The sequence below is a fragment of the Urocitellus parryii genome, chromosome 9, assembly GCF_045843805.1.
Source record: "Urocitellus parryii isolate mUroPar1 chromosome 9, mUroPar1.hap1, whole genome shotgun sequence".
Lineage (NCBI taxonomy): Eukaryota > Metazoa > Chordata > Mammalia > Rodentia > Sciuridae > Urocitellus > Urocitellus parryii.
This window is the reverse complement of record NC_135539.1, coordinates 19,036,768-19,051,509: the sequence shown is the minus strand read 5'-3', so window position 1 is coordinate 19,051,509 and position 14,742 is coordinate 19,036,768. Positions and strand designations below refer to the sequence as shown.

Sequence of the window (14,742 nt, the reverse complement as noted above, 5' to 3'; positions counted from 1 at the left end):
AATATGCCTGGCTCCTCTGTGGAGAAAACACAAGACACTGGGTGTGAGCCTTTATTTAATCGTTTTTACCTACCTTCCTCTTTTCTCAGAAGTGTGTCTCTCTCTCTTTTTTTGGTACCAGGGATTGAACCCAGGGTCACTTAACCACTGAGCCACACCCCCAGCCCTTTTTATATTTTATTTAGAGACAAGGTCTCGCTGAGTTGCTGAGGCTGCTTTGAACTCGCGATCCTCCTGCCTCAGCCTCCTGAGCCACTGGGATGACAGGAGTGCACCAATGCACCTAGCTTAGAGGTGTCCCTCTTGCTCTTTAGGACAGGAATAATCCTGTGTCCATACACCCTTCAACCTGTCACTTTTCATTGTATCCATTTTCCCCTCTTTAGAAAGATAAGACTCTTATCTTCCTAAACCCTAGGAGTAGGCCGCACTCTCCCCCAGTTCCACTCTTCATTCCTCTTGGACTCCAGTCTAGCTCCCTCCCCTCTCTATTAACGCTGCTCTTATTGATATCAAACTCTAGATCAGTGACATTTTTTTCTAGAACTCTCCAGAGCATTGACAATCCTGACCACACCCTACCTGGGTGTCTCTGGAACCAGAACTGATTCTCTGGCTTCTCTCTTTACCTTTCTCTGGCCCTTGGATCCCGAAATGTCACTGTTCCCAGCTTTCCCTAGTCTTGATCTCAACTAGCCTCTCTCTATACACCGAGAAAGCACAGGCTTTGAAATAAAGAAGGCAGCTTCTCCCACGCTCTGAACTAAGGCGGCCAAGGGAGGACGGTGGCCCACTGTTACCAGATTTCCCTGTTCTTTAAGAGCAGTCAGATCTCTCCAGGTTTTATGTGAAACACCTCAACTTTAAATACTGATCCTTGGCAAACAAAACACACGTGTTCCTCCTTAGGCCCAGAGGGCAACTGGTAAAGTGCTCTCTTGGTAAAGATAGTTCACACTTATTCAGGGGTCACCATGCTCCGGACACCTAAGTGGTTTGTGGTTAATCTTCAGAACAACCTGATCAACAGGCCGCCGTGGTCATCCCTGCTTTACAGATGAACAAACCGGCCCGGGCTTGAGGGCTTTCTCCGGAGTTAGACATTTTGACTTCAAAGACCAGGATTCCATCTGGACCATCCAGCTCAGAGTTCCAGCTTTTAATCCCACTCAGCAGATGAGGAACGAAGGTCCAGAGGGGCGAGGGGGTTGTTGTCCCCACCACTGGGGTGGTAAGTGCCAAGTAACAATTGTTGAGCCATCCTCAGTGAGACAGATCCTGCACTTACTACTATTGTATAGAACACAGCGCTAGGCTGCTGTGTTCCCGGCTCTCAGACTAGGGTCTGGAATACATTTATAAAAATGAATACCTTGGAAATTCAAAGCAGCTCCTTCACTTCCCTTTACAACCTCATTTACTTATTGCAACAGCCCCCAGGTAAGATGCTAGCTGACGTTTAACCAGCACTTGCTGACAACACTTTCCAAGTGTGCGCTAACCACGGGCCACTAACCACGGGCCACGCAGTAAATCTTCAACCTCGGGGGCATCTTCAATAGGGACTGTTATTCCATTCAACAGAAGAAGAGCCTGAGGTTCAGAGTGGCTCGGTGACTTGGCAACCAGCAAGTGGCAGCGCTGGGATTCTAGCGCAGGCTGCACGACCACAGGGCCCTCAGGCTTTGCGACGAGGCCAGTGGGTCCCCAGATGAGGAAACGGAGGTCAGTTCAGCTGCGGAATCGCGGCTTTGAGGGGAAGCACAGGCAGCGAGCCTGCTTTTCCCGGCTCTCGGTCGGGGATGCCTCTGTGGTGCCGCAGGGCGATCAGCGGAAGCCTTTTCCCGTAAGTACCGGGAGCCGAGCGGGAAAGCGCGTAACTCCGGACCCAACCCACTGCTCTGCGAAGCCAGGCCAGCGGCGCGGGCGGGAGAACCGGAAATGCGTCACCCAACGGGCGGGGCACGTTTGCCAGGGTCCACCAATGGGAGCGCGGCGTTCGCGTCAGCCCCGCCTCATAGGCGTGCCCGAGCCCGCCTTCCGGCCAGAGCCGCCGGCGTAGTTGGGCTGCCTGGGGTGCTGTGGCGGGTAATTCGGGGCGCGCGAGCGGGCGGCCCGCGGGGAAGGAAGAGGGGAGGACGGAAGGTGGGGCTGGGCGGGTCCGGCGGCGGGGTCGGTCCCGGTGTGCCGTGACGGAGCGCGGGGCTGGGGACGGGAGGGGCGGGGGCTTCTGTGCTGCTGAGGAAGCCGCCCGAGCGGGGCCGCCGACGCGGGGAGACCGGCCCCGGTGACAGGTCGGTCCACGCCGGCCCCACCTGTGGCGCACCCGGCCGGGCCGTCCCCGCCCCGCCCCGGGCCCCGCTCCTGCGTGCAGAGCTGCTGCCGGGCCGCGAGTGCGCAGCCCCCGCCAGAAAGCCCCGCGGCTGGGCGTGTTCCGAATCCAGAGCTCCCCGGGGGCGGCCGAGGGCCGTGGTGCACGTGCGTTTCCCCGTCGTGTCCCACCCGCCGGCCGCAGCCGCGTCCCCGCGCCCCACACCGCAGTCCTTCCCGTGGCCAAGGACCTTGCGTGTTCACGTGGTGGGGACAGAACCCTCCAGAGCCCCTCTTCAGGTCCGCTCAGGTTTTCACACAGAAGAAAGTGCTGCTCTCAGGCTCCCTGAGGTCAGACACTTGCAGATAAGGGACCTAGGACACGGTTTTATTGTTCACGCGTTCACCCGTAACGTTCACCTGGACTTGCAAACCTCCAGCGCCCTCCCTGTCACCTGGGCCTCAGTCTCCTTATCTGTGAAATGGGGTCAGTCATGCTTCCCTAAGGTTCCAGGGAGGAGTGAAGGAGGCTAGTCGAGCACAGCGCTTTGTCCAGCACGCTTTGTGGCACACAAGCATTTTGATTTTTAAATTGTTTGGCCCTGTCACAGTCTTTCATAGAGGCCGCTGACATGCGTGAACACGCATGTCTCTCCCGCTCCCACTTTGCCACCCCTTTCCCCCAGATGATAACATTTGAGCCCCGTCTCTGCTTCATTCTTCTCATGAACGTTTGTGTTGGCTGTTAACATAGTCACACGGTTTTCTTTATTATTCTATGTAACCATCTATAAAAGCACGTGGGAATGTCAGCTTGAAGAACAAAAATGAAATGAACACCCATATACCAGATAAGGAAATATGGTATCACACCCCCCTAAACCCCGTTAAGTCCTTTTCTCCCCATCCCCAAAGAAAGCCACCGCCATAAATATTTTGTTACTCATTCTCTTGCTTTTCGTGTTAGTTTGTGTTTCTCTAAGGAGTGCAGTATGTGGCTTTGCTGGTTGGGGGGTTTTATGTAATGGGATCCTGATACACAGATTGGTGTGAGTAGTTCTTCATTCACCTGCATTGCTGCTTTGAATATCATGATATAATGATTTTATGTAGCCATTCTTCAGTGGGCAGCATTCATCCTGCTTGCTGTCAGGCTTTGGTTGTTACATAGTGCTTCTAGAAACATATTTCCTGGGGCACAGGTGAAAGTTTCTTTCAGGTGTATACCTAATAGCGGATTCCTGGGGATATAGCAGATTGTTAATTAAGTGGCTATAAGAATTTGTAATCAGCCAGTAGTGGATGAAAGTTTGACCCTCAACCATTCTTTAAAATTTTTACCCAGTTGTTGGTGGGTGAGACGTTACTCGGCTCTGATTTTAGTGCTCATTGGTGCGTTAGCCTTGAGATGGAGCATCTCTTAATGTGCTTACTTATCACTTGTGCATGTTCTTTCTGTGAATTTTTTGTTGCTCATTTTTCTCTTATAAGATTTTCTTTCCCATTCTGATTTGTGGGAGTCTTTTATATATGCTGAGTATAAATCTTTGTGGATTACATGTATTTTATATATCTTCTAGTTTGTGACCGTCCCCTGCCCTTTTCTTCCTCTCTCTCCTACCCTTTGGTGTTTTGGTGAACAGAGGTTCTTAATTTTAACAAAATAAAAAATTTTAATTTGTTTTTAGATATACATGACAGTAAGGGTGTATGTTGACATATTATACACACACGGGGTGCGACCCATTACAGTTTTGATCCCATTCTCGTGGGTGTGTAGGATGTGGAGTTTCACTGGTCGTGTATTCATATGTGAGCAGAGGAAAGTAATGTCCCATTCATTCCATTCCACGGCTTTCTTCTTCCTACCCCCCATCCCTTCCCTTCATTCTTCTTTGTCTAATCCAGTGAACTTCTATACTGGCCCTCCCTACCCTCCCTTGCTATGGGTTAGTATCCTCTTATTAGAGGGAACATTCAAGTTTATCAGCATATTTGTTTCTGGTTTGTACCTTTTCAAAGAAAATTGTCAAGAAATTCTTTCCTATTCTTGGGGCTGGGATTGTGGCTCATTGGTAGAGTGCCCGAATATCATGCAGGGACACTGGGTTCGATCCTCAGCACCACATAATTGTAAAATAAAGATATGTGTCCACCTAAAACTAAAAAATAAATATTAAAAAAAAGAAATTCTTTCCTACTCTTGAAACGTAAAAGATATTCTCCTATATTGTTAGCTAAAAAGTTTTATAGCTTTTCCTTAGTTTTTAATTTTCCAGAATCAATTTTTATATATAGTATGAGATCATATTTAATTTTTTTTAAACATGGATGACCAGTTGTCCTGACATTCCATACCATTGCCATCTCTATTCATTACTCCAGTCTTGATATCTTGATATCCATACAGTAACTATTGTATTGATACAATAAGTCTTGATATCTAGTAGGACAGGTCCTCCCACCTTCTTCCCCAAGAATGTCTGCTGTTTTGCCTCCAGGTGTTCCATGTACATTTTAGAATCATCTTGTCAAATCATATACTGACATATACACCGAGCCTGCTGGGATTCTGATTGGAATTTCATTGATTGAATTGTAGTGGATTAGTTTGGATTTTTAAATGTTTTCAACATTTTATGTTTACTGTAGGTTTTTTTTGTAGATGTCATTCAGTATATAAAAGAAGTTTCCCTCTATTCCAAATTTGTTGTTTTTAGTATGAATAAATGTTGAAATTTGTCAATTATTTCTGCATCTATTAAGATAATTGTATGCTTTTCCCCTTATAATGTGGTGACTCACAGTGATTGATTTTCAAATGATAATCATTGCTGGAATAAACCCAAATAAATAATAATGTTTCATTTTCATGTTGCTGGAGTTAGGTTTAACATTTTTGCTTAGGACTATTGCAGCTGTGATCCTGAAAGATATTGGCTATTTATGTTTTCAAATTTTTTTCATCACTTTTTAATGAGTTTCCTATGACTTTGTACTTATTTAAAATTTCAGATTGTTATAAATTGTTTTTCTTTTAAAATCTTTGTGTCATCTGCAATTAGTTTTTCTTTTCTCATTCCAAATACTGCTTATTTATTTGTAAGTGTTCTCTTGGGAAATCTCATCAGAGTCTGTTCACTATGTTGGTTTTTTAAAGAATATTTTTGGTTTTGTCTTAGGTATAGCTTTATTTTTTTTATTTTATTAATTTTTGCTGTGCATTATTTTCCTTTAACACTTATTGTTCTTTTTATAGCTTATTTAGATGGATTTCTAACTCATTAATTTTTTAGCCCCCCTTTTATTAGTGCATTACACATGTTTTCATAGTGACATATTTGTAAATAATTATACACAATAGAGGTGTTCATAGTGACATTTGTGTATACACATAACATAATTTGTTTTATTTCATTTCCTCCTTTTAAAAAGAACACAAATACTTAATGCTGTTTATTTTCTATTTGATTTGTTTCCCATCACTTTTTATTGTGTAATGTTTTGTGATTGTTCAGTTCAAAATATTTCCTGATCCTCACTAATAATTCCTCTTTGATAATGGATTGTTTAGAGTGTGTTTCTTAAATTCTAAACAAATGAGGGTCTTTGTGGTTTCCAGCTTCCTTCCTTTAGGGTCAGAGCCGCAGTCAGTAGGAGGCCCATTGAGATTTGCCAAGGCCTGTTTTCTGGCCTCCTGTTGGGCAGTTGGCATGATTACTTTGGGTGTGCTGGTGAGTGTATTCTAGCTGTCAGGGCCAGTGTTTCATGCTCGCCTGTCAGCTTGAGCTGTACTGTGTCCTGCAGATCTCCTCTCTGTGCTGGTTGTTCTGTCCACTTTCATCTGGGGCTGTGTTGACATCTCCCACTGTGCACTTCTAAGTTTAGCTTTGTAGTTGGACAGTTTTATCTAGAGTGTTTTTGAGGCTCATTAATTAACTGCCTAAACGTTTTAGATTGTTATGTCTTCTTCTTTTTTTTTTTTTTTTTTTTTGAGAGAGAGAGAGAGAGAATTTTATAGTTTTCATCGGACACAACATCTTTGTTGGTATGTGGTGCTGAGGATCGAACCCGGGCCCCACGCATGCCAGGCGCTTGAGCCACATCCCCAGCCCATTGTTATGTCTTCTTGATGAAACTTTTTATCACTTTGTGATGACCTTCTTTATCGCTAGTAATCTTTTTTTTACCTTTAAATCGATTTTGTCTCATCTTAAAAATCACACCAACTCTGTCAGTTTGCAGAGTATATCTTTCTCGACTGTTTTGCCTTTGGTTTTTCAGCATTCTTATATTTTGCAAGTAGCTTGTAATATATAGCTAGATTTTATTTATTATTAACTTTAAAAGTTTTAAAATTGGTCTGATGGTCCTTTTCTTTAAATCAGAATATGTAGTCGATTTTTGTTCATTGTGATTACTAATCTAATTGGATTTATTTTGTCTATTTTTAATGGTTATTATGTGTGCCTGTTCTCTGTTCTTTACTTCTTTGTTGTATTCCTTAGGATTAATTATATTTTTCTCCAATTATTTTCCTAATTTTGAAAATGTATGCTACTTCTGGTTTTTAAAATAGTTATGCTAGAAATTGTAAAATGCAAGTGTACAATTCATAAGTATTTTGATTCTTCTCACAATCATCATAAGGAACAGAAATTCTAGTGGCCAGTTACCTCCCAATTTATATGATATTATTTTCATTTATCTTAATTTAAAAAGATCTCAAATCCTCTTTTTACTGTTTTATACACTTAACAAATCAGCTAGAACGTGGTCATACATTTACCACTTTCACTCTGTCCTGCATTTTAGACCTTTCAGCTGGTATCCATTTCTTCCTGAAATTTGTACTTTGACATTTCCCATAGGGAGGGTCTGTTGGTCACTTACTCTTTCTGGTTTTTTTTTTTTTGGGTATTTGGAGATGTTTTTATTTCACCCTCAGTGTTTAGCTGGGTATCAGATGGTCTGTTGAAGGACACACCCTCCCAGCACATTGAAGATGTGACACACTCCATTTTTACTGTTGTGAAGTCAGCTGTCAAGTCTCCTTGTTGCTCTTTTGAAAGTAACCTTGCCTACTCTTTGGTTGTTTTTAATCTTTGTTCTTCTGTACTTTTACTAGGATGTGCCTCGCTAGGTATTTTAAAATTCATCCTGTTTGGATTTGATGGCGATGTCATGGTTGTGATCATGATTCCTATTCTTTGTCCCCTCTGTCAAACTTCATTGATACCCTCGTCCCCAATTGCTGGATGTGTTGGGCAGGTTGCTTACTGGGCTCTGTGTCTTCCCTGCTGGTCCACCTCCACAGGGTGGCTCAGTCGTCTTCCTCCTCGAAGACCCTTAGTCTGGAAGGCCTCAGTTCCACGGTTTCCAGGATAAAAGCCCAAGTCCCCTGGCCTGGCACATCGAATTCCCGTGTGCCCTGCAGGCCAGAAGGTGCTGAACTCATGAAATCAGTACAGGTGGACGAAGGCTCCTGACCCTCTTGGTGGGTGATGCACCTGAGGACTGCTGGGTTCTGAGGCTGGGGGAAAGGAGGACAGGAGTCTGAGTTGAGGTCAGTGGACTCTAGGGCTGCGTGGCTGGGACCTTCCAGGTCAGATGATTGACAGAGAAACTCAGCAGGGAGAGGGGCTGAGGTGCTATGAGGAAAGGATGGTCCAGTTCATTTGAGGCGGAGATGCTGGTGAGGTATTCTGGAAGCCATCTGGCAGGCAGGCAGGCAGGCAGAGACGCTGGACCTGGGCTGGAGGTCCAGCTGATGATGGAGCATTTTTGTGTATCTGTCACGTGCTAGATTCTTGGCAAGCCTTTGCTAGTCACCTCCCTCTTGAACCTCATCTTACGCCTTGAAAGTACTTAACTCTACTCCCTGCTTTATAGCTGAGTAGACTTAGCCTCAGGGATACTGGGCACTTAGCTGAAAATGTCTCTGTGCTGTGGATTCCCTGAAGTCACAGCGGATCTCTTGTCCTGAGTCATGGTCTCACCCAAGGTGACTGTTAACACCTTAGAATTTTGAGTTCCACCGCAATCACACCCTCCAGGACTGGGCCCTGGAATCTGCATTTGAATAGCATTTGAATACACAAGTTAGATGATTCTTCCTATCTGGCGGGGCCTGGCCAACCCAGGTCCCAGGGCTGCCTGTCTGGTTCCAAGTCCTTGCTCTTGGTCCCTGCACTGTGCTGCCTCTTTGTGGTGGGAGCAGATGTTTAGATCAGGCCTTGTGTCATTTGTTCTCTGTGGTTTGTGGAAAGCCCATTTTATTGGCGAGCAGGGATGTTAAGAATAGCCCACAGTCCGACTGTGACAGGTGATTTATTGGAGGTTTGTGGAGAGGAAAAGGAAGCTAACTTTTATTAAGTGTTTACTAGCAGTTTTCTAAGCAATGAATGTTATTATAATTTTATAGGAAGAAAACAAGGCCTCTGCTAAGTTTCTCCAAGGCCATAAATCTGGTAAGTGGCTGAGCCAAGGGTCAGATTCAGAATTATAGTAAAAATGGCTCGCAGTGATTTAGTGCGTACTGTGTTCCCAGACTGTTATGTGTATGAACTCATTGTGTCTTTGTAGCAGTTCTTTGGCGGCTGTTTCTGACATGATTCCCACTTTGTAGATTGGAATGGAACCCGGGGAGACTCTAAATGGCCTAACTGCACACCCTAATAAGTGGCGGAGCCGGCTCTGGACCCAGGCCTCTGGCTCCAGAATCCCTGCCCGCTCCCCACCTTAGGACCCAGCCCCTGCCCCTTGTGTAGTAGTTGGCGTGCAAAACTTAATTTCCAAAACCATAGTAAAGTTATATTAACATGAATTAATACAAACCCGGACAGTGCTTGTGGTGTGCTTAGGGTGACTGGGTTCATTCGTTTCTTTCCAGCTCCTCCACACATGCAGGGAAGCACGAAGAGAATGGGCGTCATGACCGACGTCCATCGACGCTTCCTGCAGCTGCTCATGACTCACGGTGTGCTGGAAGAGTGGGACGTCAGGCGCTTGCAGAAGCACTGCTACAGGGTCCATGACAGTAAGTGTCGCCTCCCTGTTCCCAGCACGTCCTGGTTCTGTGTCAGTTGGGACTGATAATACTGGTATAATGCCAGGTGACGAGTTGCCAGTAAGTCTGCCGAGAGCATTCAGGTCTCTTCCATCAGCTGTCTCTCTAATCTCCTCGCCCACTTCTCCGCAGCCCCCCAAGTCAGTCTGACATTCAGCTCAACAGAGGAGAACTTTTGGACTCTGAAGCCGTAAAGTCGTGGTTCACACCAAGGCACCAGCATGTGCTCGGTCTCAGTTTCCTGGACTCTTAAATGGGGATAGTAATGCTATGCAGCTCGTAGGGTGGTTCAGAGCGCCAGGAGAGGTGATGCGTACAGAGCACCACGGGAAAGTCCTCAGTGCTCTCTTTAGCAAGAGGGGAGCGTAGCACAGGCACCGGGCACAGCCTTACACCCAACAAGACCTGAAACGAGTGCCGTCCTTGCCCTGTGCCAGCTGGGAGCACGCCTTCTCAGTGGGTCTTTGGGAGGAGTCGGAGGGCAACGTGTGGCATTCTGGAGACAGGGCTTGGTTCATGTTCTCAGGACCTGGAGAGAGCAGTCAACCATCAGGGTGGATCCTGAGGGATCAGTAGAATCAATATTGGCAGATCTCAGCCAGCTGTTCGGAAGGCTGAGGCAGGAGGATAACAGGTTCAAGGCCAGACTCAGCAACTTGGTGAGACTCAGCGCCTTAGTGAGATCCTGTCTCAAAATGAACAATTAAAAACAAAGGGCTGGCGAAGTTGCAGAAGGACTGTGAAGCACCCCTGGGTTCAATCCCAGCACCAAAACAAAACAACCAAACAAATGCAAGATCTGGCTGAGTGTCAGTATGAGTAGATCTTGTTAAAAAGGAAGTCGAGGAGTTAAACTGATTGTGTGCTGTCAATTTGTTACATTTTTTTGTAAAGTACAAAATAATTTTTGTTGTTTTGGAATTCATCCACAAGGGAAGTGAAGCAGAGACCAGGAGGGTGAGCGGCCGTCAGGAGGGTGAGTGGGCATCGGGGAGGGTGAGAAGGCGTTGGAGAGAGTGAGCAGGCATTGGGGAGCCACTTGCTTTTGATGAGAGGAGGGAGTGAGTGGGCAGTGGAAGTCGGAGGACTCTTCATCTTCATCCTATTGTGTCTTTTATTAAAAAGAACACTTGAGGACAACGTGCCATCCTAGCACAGTCTAATGGCTGCCACTTCTGATTTGTGAGAATTAAGAGATCTTTCTTCTGCATTTTTGTCTTTCTGCATCTCTACTTTTCAAGAGAAAAGTAGAAAAATAACAGCGGTGAGTCAAGGCAGGAGGAGTGAGAAAAAGGGGCTGGGGCGTGGGGTGCACAGCACACAGGTCCCTGCCCCGTGGCAGAGGGCGCCAGGCTTCCAGAACTGAGTCGGTGCAGCATGATGGAGTCAGAAGGCGGGTCCCAGGTGGCTGATCAGTGCGGGGTCAGCAGGGGAGCGGGCCGGCGGGCAGGCACAGAGACTGTTCCTGCAAATTGTGCAGAAGGAGGAGGAGTGTAAGGAGGTGGCGGAAGGTGTGTTATCCAGAGCTCTGGTCCCGCTGAGCCTCTCTGGGGGCCTCCTGGAGCTCAGCGATGCACAGGAACACGTGAGAGACCTGGAGGGTCCTGCAGTAAGGAGCCCTGCTTAGCTGTGCTCACTTGTGTGTACCCAGATGTCGTTGACCCACTAAAAACATGCCTTGGGACCTGAAGAGCAGTTGTGACCTGTGGGGAGGGAGTGCGCGCTCCTCAAGTGCAGGTGAAGCCGTGAGAGCCCGGAGCCAGGTAGTGGGCTGTGGCTTAATTCCTGGGGCAGTGCAGACCTCTTGGGGAACTTGAGGGAGGAAGAGGCATAACCCACGCTGAGGTAGAGAACTGTCCCCATGAGGATCTATGCTGAATGCTGTGTCTGTCTGAACTGTGGGGGGCAGGGATTTTAAATGTGAAACTTTTATACTGAAAGAGAATATGATACTTGTCAATCTGGCTTCTCCTTCTCTTCAAAAGCACAATAGGATTTTAAAGTGGCCTCTCGGTCCTCCAGAGATAGCATGAGACTGACTCTTAACTCTTTGACAATTCATTTCTCTCCCTTTTAGTTTCTTACACAAGTCCGTTTGTGAGCTTCACTGTCGATGGGGAAGTTTCACAGTTCAGTGCAAGGAGCAACAGAGGCCTGAGTAGTCAGAATGAAAGTGTTTTTGCCTTTTCTTGACCTTTAAAATAGTTATGATCTAATTTAGGAAAGTCCTATAGACTGTGTCTAGGAACTGATTTATGGTTTGTTTCCCCCCTTATCAACAGGGGATACGGTGCACGATCCACAGTGGTGGATGCCGGAAACTAGGTGTCGTGCTGAACTGTGTGTGTGAGTGTGATGGCTTCTCCTATACTGACATACACATACACCTGTGGTAACATAAGTCAGACAGTAGTGATGGACAACTGATGATAAAGACAGCAACTTGAACAGTACACTCCAGGGGCTGGGGCTGGGGCTCAAGAGAGAGAGCCTCGCCTAGCATGAGGCGCTGGGTTCGATCCTCAGCACCACATACAAATAAAATAAAGATAATGTGTTCCCCTCAAAACACTAAAAAATAAATATTAAAAAACAAAAACAAAACAAAAAACAGTACACTTCAGTAAAGTTATGTCAATGTAGCGTCTCTTTCTCTTTCTCATGATACCTGTTGTTTGTACTGACCCTGACTGTGGTTGACCTCAGGTGAATAAGACTGTGGAAAGTGAAACTGTGGATTGGAGGTGAGGGCTGGGCTACTGTATTTTTCATACTTTATGTTTGATTTCTCTGCCCCAAATGTGGTCATGGCGGGGTGAGCAGGACATAGCAACAGTCTGTCTTCTCCTGTCCCTCATTAAATATTTATTCCCATGTGGTTTTGTTACTAGAGAGATTTTAAAACAAGTAATGATGAGAGGAAGCTATTTAAAATCAAGTCAATATGTCCCAGACTCAGTCTCATTGCAGGACTCTCCTGTGTTGTGAAGAGACGCCCTGGAAAATCCCTTCCAATCAAATGGGAAAACATCTCCCCTCTAGGAGAGCCGTGAGGCCGCGGAGTGATTGAACCTGCAGGCTCATCTAAGCACTATTGCCCGGGGTGCATCCAGCTGTCAAAGCACTTCTTTTTTTTTTTTTTTTTTTTTTTTTAATATTTATTTATTTTTTAGTTCCCGGCGGACACAACATCTTTGTTGGTATGTGGTGCTGAGGATCGAACCCGGGCCGCACGCATGCCAGGCGAGCGCGCTACCGCTGAGCCACATCTCCAGCCCCTGTCAAAGCACTTCTAGTTCTGGGATTTTGTAGGGGCTTTCTTCTTCCTGTCTTTCAGGGGAAACATTCCCAGATTCTTCGGGCCAGCGAAGAGTTTAGATTCTTTTCTGAAGTTCCAATGCAAAGCTTTGGGCCTGACCTTTCAGAACGGTGCTGAGGGCCTGTGTTCCTAGAGACTTTTGATTTTGAGCCAGAGCTAGCTTCTGTGCATGTGTCCCCTTAGCCAGCAAAGCTGTGTGAGAGCCTCATGTATCTGCTAGTTTTTGTTTCTCCTTGGGTCTCCTGAGTCACCAGACAAGGGGGTCAGAGGGTTCCAGCAGAAGCCCTTGGTGGTAGCAGGCCCAGGAGGTAGAGAGCAGTGGGTAAGAAGACTCAGGCTTGGGCTGGGGATGTGGCTCAAGCAGTAGCGCGCTCGCCTGGCATGTGTGCGGCCTGGGTTCGATCCTCAGCACCACATACCAACAAAGATGTTGTGTCCGCCGAAAACTGAAAAATAAATATTAAAATTCTCTCTCCTCCCTCCCTCCCTCTCTCTCTCTCTCTCTCTTAAAAAAAAAAAAAAAAAAAAAAAAAGACTCAGGCTTGAGGATTTCCACTTTTGGCCCAGAGGGAATACAGGGACCAGTGTACTTACCTGCCTGAAACAATCCAGAAGTGGGCAAATGTATGGAATCCTGGACGTTAGTCAATGAAGGACAGTGGTCCCTTGAGAGACGGGCAGTTTTCCCTCTTGACCTTAAACACACGATACCTTTTGTAACACCACTTCTCCTGTTCTCCAGATACCAGCTGAGTATCCAGCAGTTTATTTTACTGTCCACCCAGAGTTACCACCAGAGTCCCCAAGTTAAAAGGATTCAGTCTGTAGATTGCCACAACCTCAGGTGGCAAGTCCTGGGCCATCTGTTCTTGTGGCTGACAATCTGTGAAGCTTGGGTTTCCACAGCCCCTCTCCTTGTGTTTGATAATTTGTTGGAATGACTCACAAGACTCAGGAGGACAGGCAGCATCTATTTATTGGGTCATTATGAAGAATTCAATTCAGAAAGCTTGGAGGACTGGCACCACTGATTTCAAGACTCGGGTAGCTCCTGTGTCGTAACAATGGGACAGTGGTACAAAGAGACACATAGGTCAGTAGAACAAAATACAGAGTCTAGAAATGGTCACACGTAGTTTTTGAAGAAGTGCGAAGGCGAGTCAGTGGAAACAGTCTTTTCCATGATGGTGCTGGAGTAATGGGATCTCCAGATTTAAAAAATGAATTTGAGCCATGCTTTACCCGCTGTACAAAAATTAACTTAAAATGAACCAGAGGCCTAAAAGTAAAACCTAGAACTGAAACTTCTAGAAAGAGTCTTTGTGACATGGTGTTAGGCAAAGATTTCTTAGACTCAGCACCAAAAATATGATCCATAAAGGACAAATTAGAGGGCTGGGATTGTGGCTCAGTGGCAGAGTACTTGCCTCACAAGTGTGAGGCACTGGATTCGATCCTCAGCACCATATGAAACTAAATAAATAAAAGTTTTGTGTCCATCTACAACAACAACAAAAAAAAAAATGTAAAAAAAAGAACAAATAGGGGCTGGGGTGGTGGCTCAGCAGTACCGCACTTACCTGGCATGTGGGAGGCACTGGGTTTGATTCTCAGCACCACATATAAATAAATGAAATAAACGTCTATCAACAACTAAAAAAAAAATTTAAAAAAGAACAGATAAGATTTTGATGTAAAAACTCATGTTCTTTAAAATATACTGTTTAGTGGATGAAAAGAGAAGCAAAATACTGGGAGAAAACCTTTACAAATTCTGTATTTGATAAATGACTTACATGCAGAAAATCTGGAGAACTCTCCAAACTCAGTAATAAAACATGCAACCCAATAAAAAATGGGCAGAAGATTTGAAGAGACACTTCTAGTAAGTTATACAGGTGGCCTGTGAGCACATGAAAAGATGCTCAGCATTAGGCATCAGGGGGTGCAAACACAGAGGGAGACCCCGCTGTGCACCTGTGAGAGGGGTTGAAGTTGAATACTAAGAATTGGCAAGGAAGAACTCAACTTTCCATATACCACT

General features: G+C 45.7%; 1 protein-coding gene across 2 annotated transcripts in view; it reads left to right on the top strand.

Moving 5' to 3' along the window:
- The first annotated feature begins 2,037 nt into the window (after window positions 1–2,037).
- The window catches only part of Nsmce1 (NSE1 component of SMC5/6 complex), a 29,509-nt gene continuing 16,804 nt past the window's right edge, over window positions 2,038–14,742 (top strand). Inside the window, exons 1-3 of one of the 2 annotated variants that reach the window (XM_077802520.1) lie at window positions 2,060–2,088; window positions 8,735–8,780; window positions 9,203–9,349. In XM_077802520.1, coding sequence (XP_077658646.1) covers window positions 9,214–9,349 — 136 coding nt within the window. In that variant the 5' untranslated portion in view covers window positions 2,060–2,088; window positions 8,735–8,780; window positions 9,203–9,213. Of the gene's footprint in view, window positions 2,089–8,734; window positions 8,781–9,202; window positions 9,350–14,742 lie in introns of both variants that reach the window. The other variant, XM_026392183.2, reaches the window with a different exon arrangement.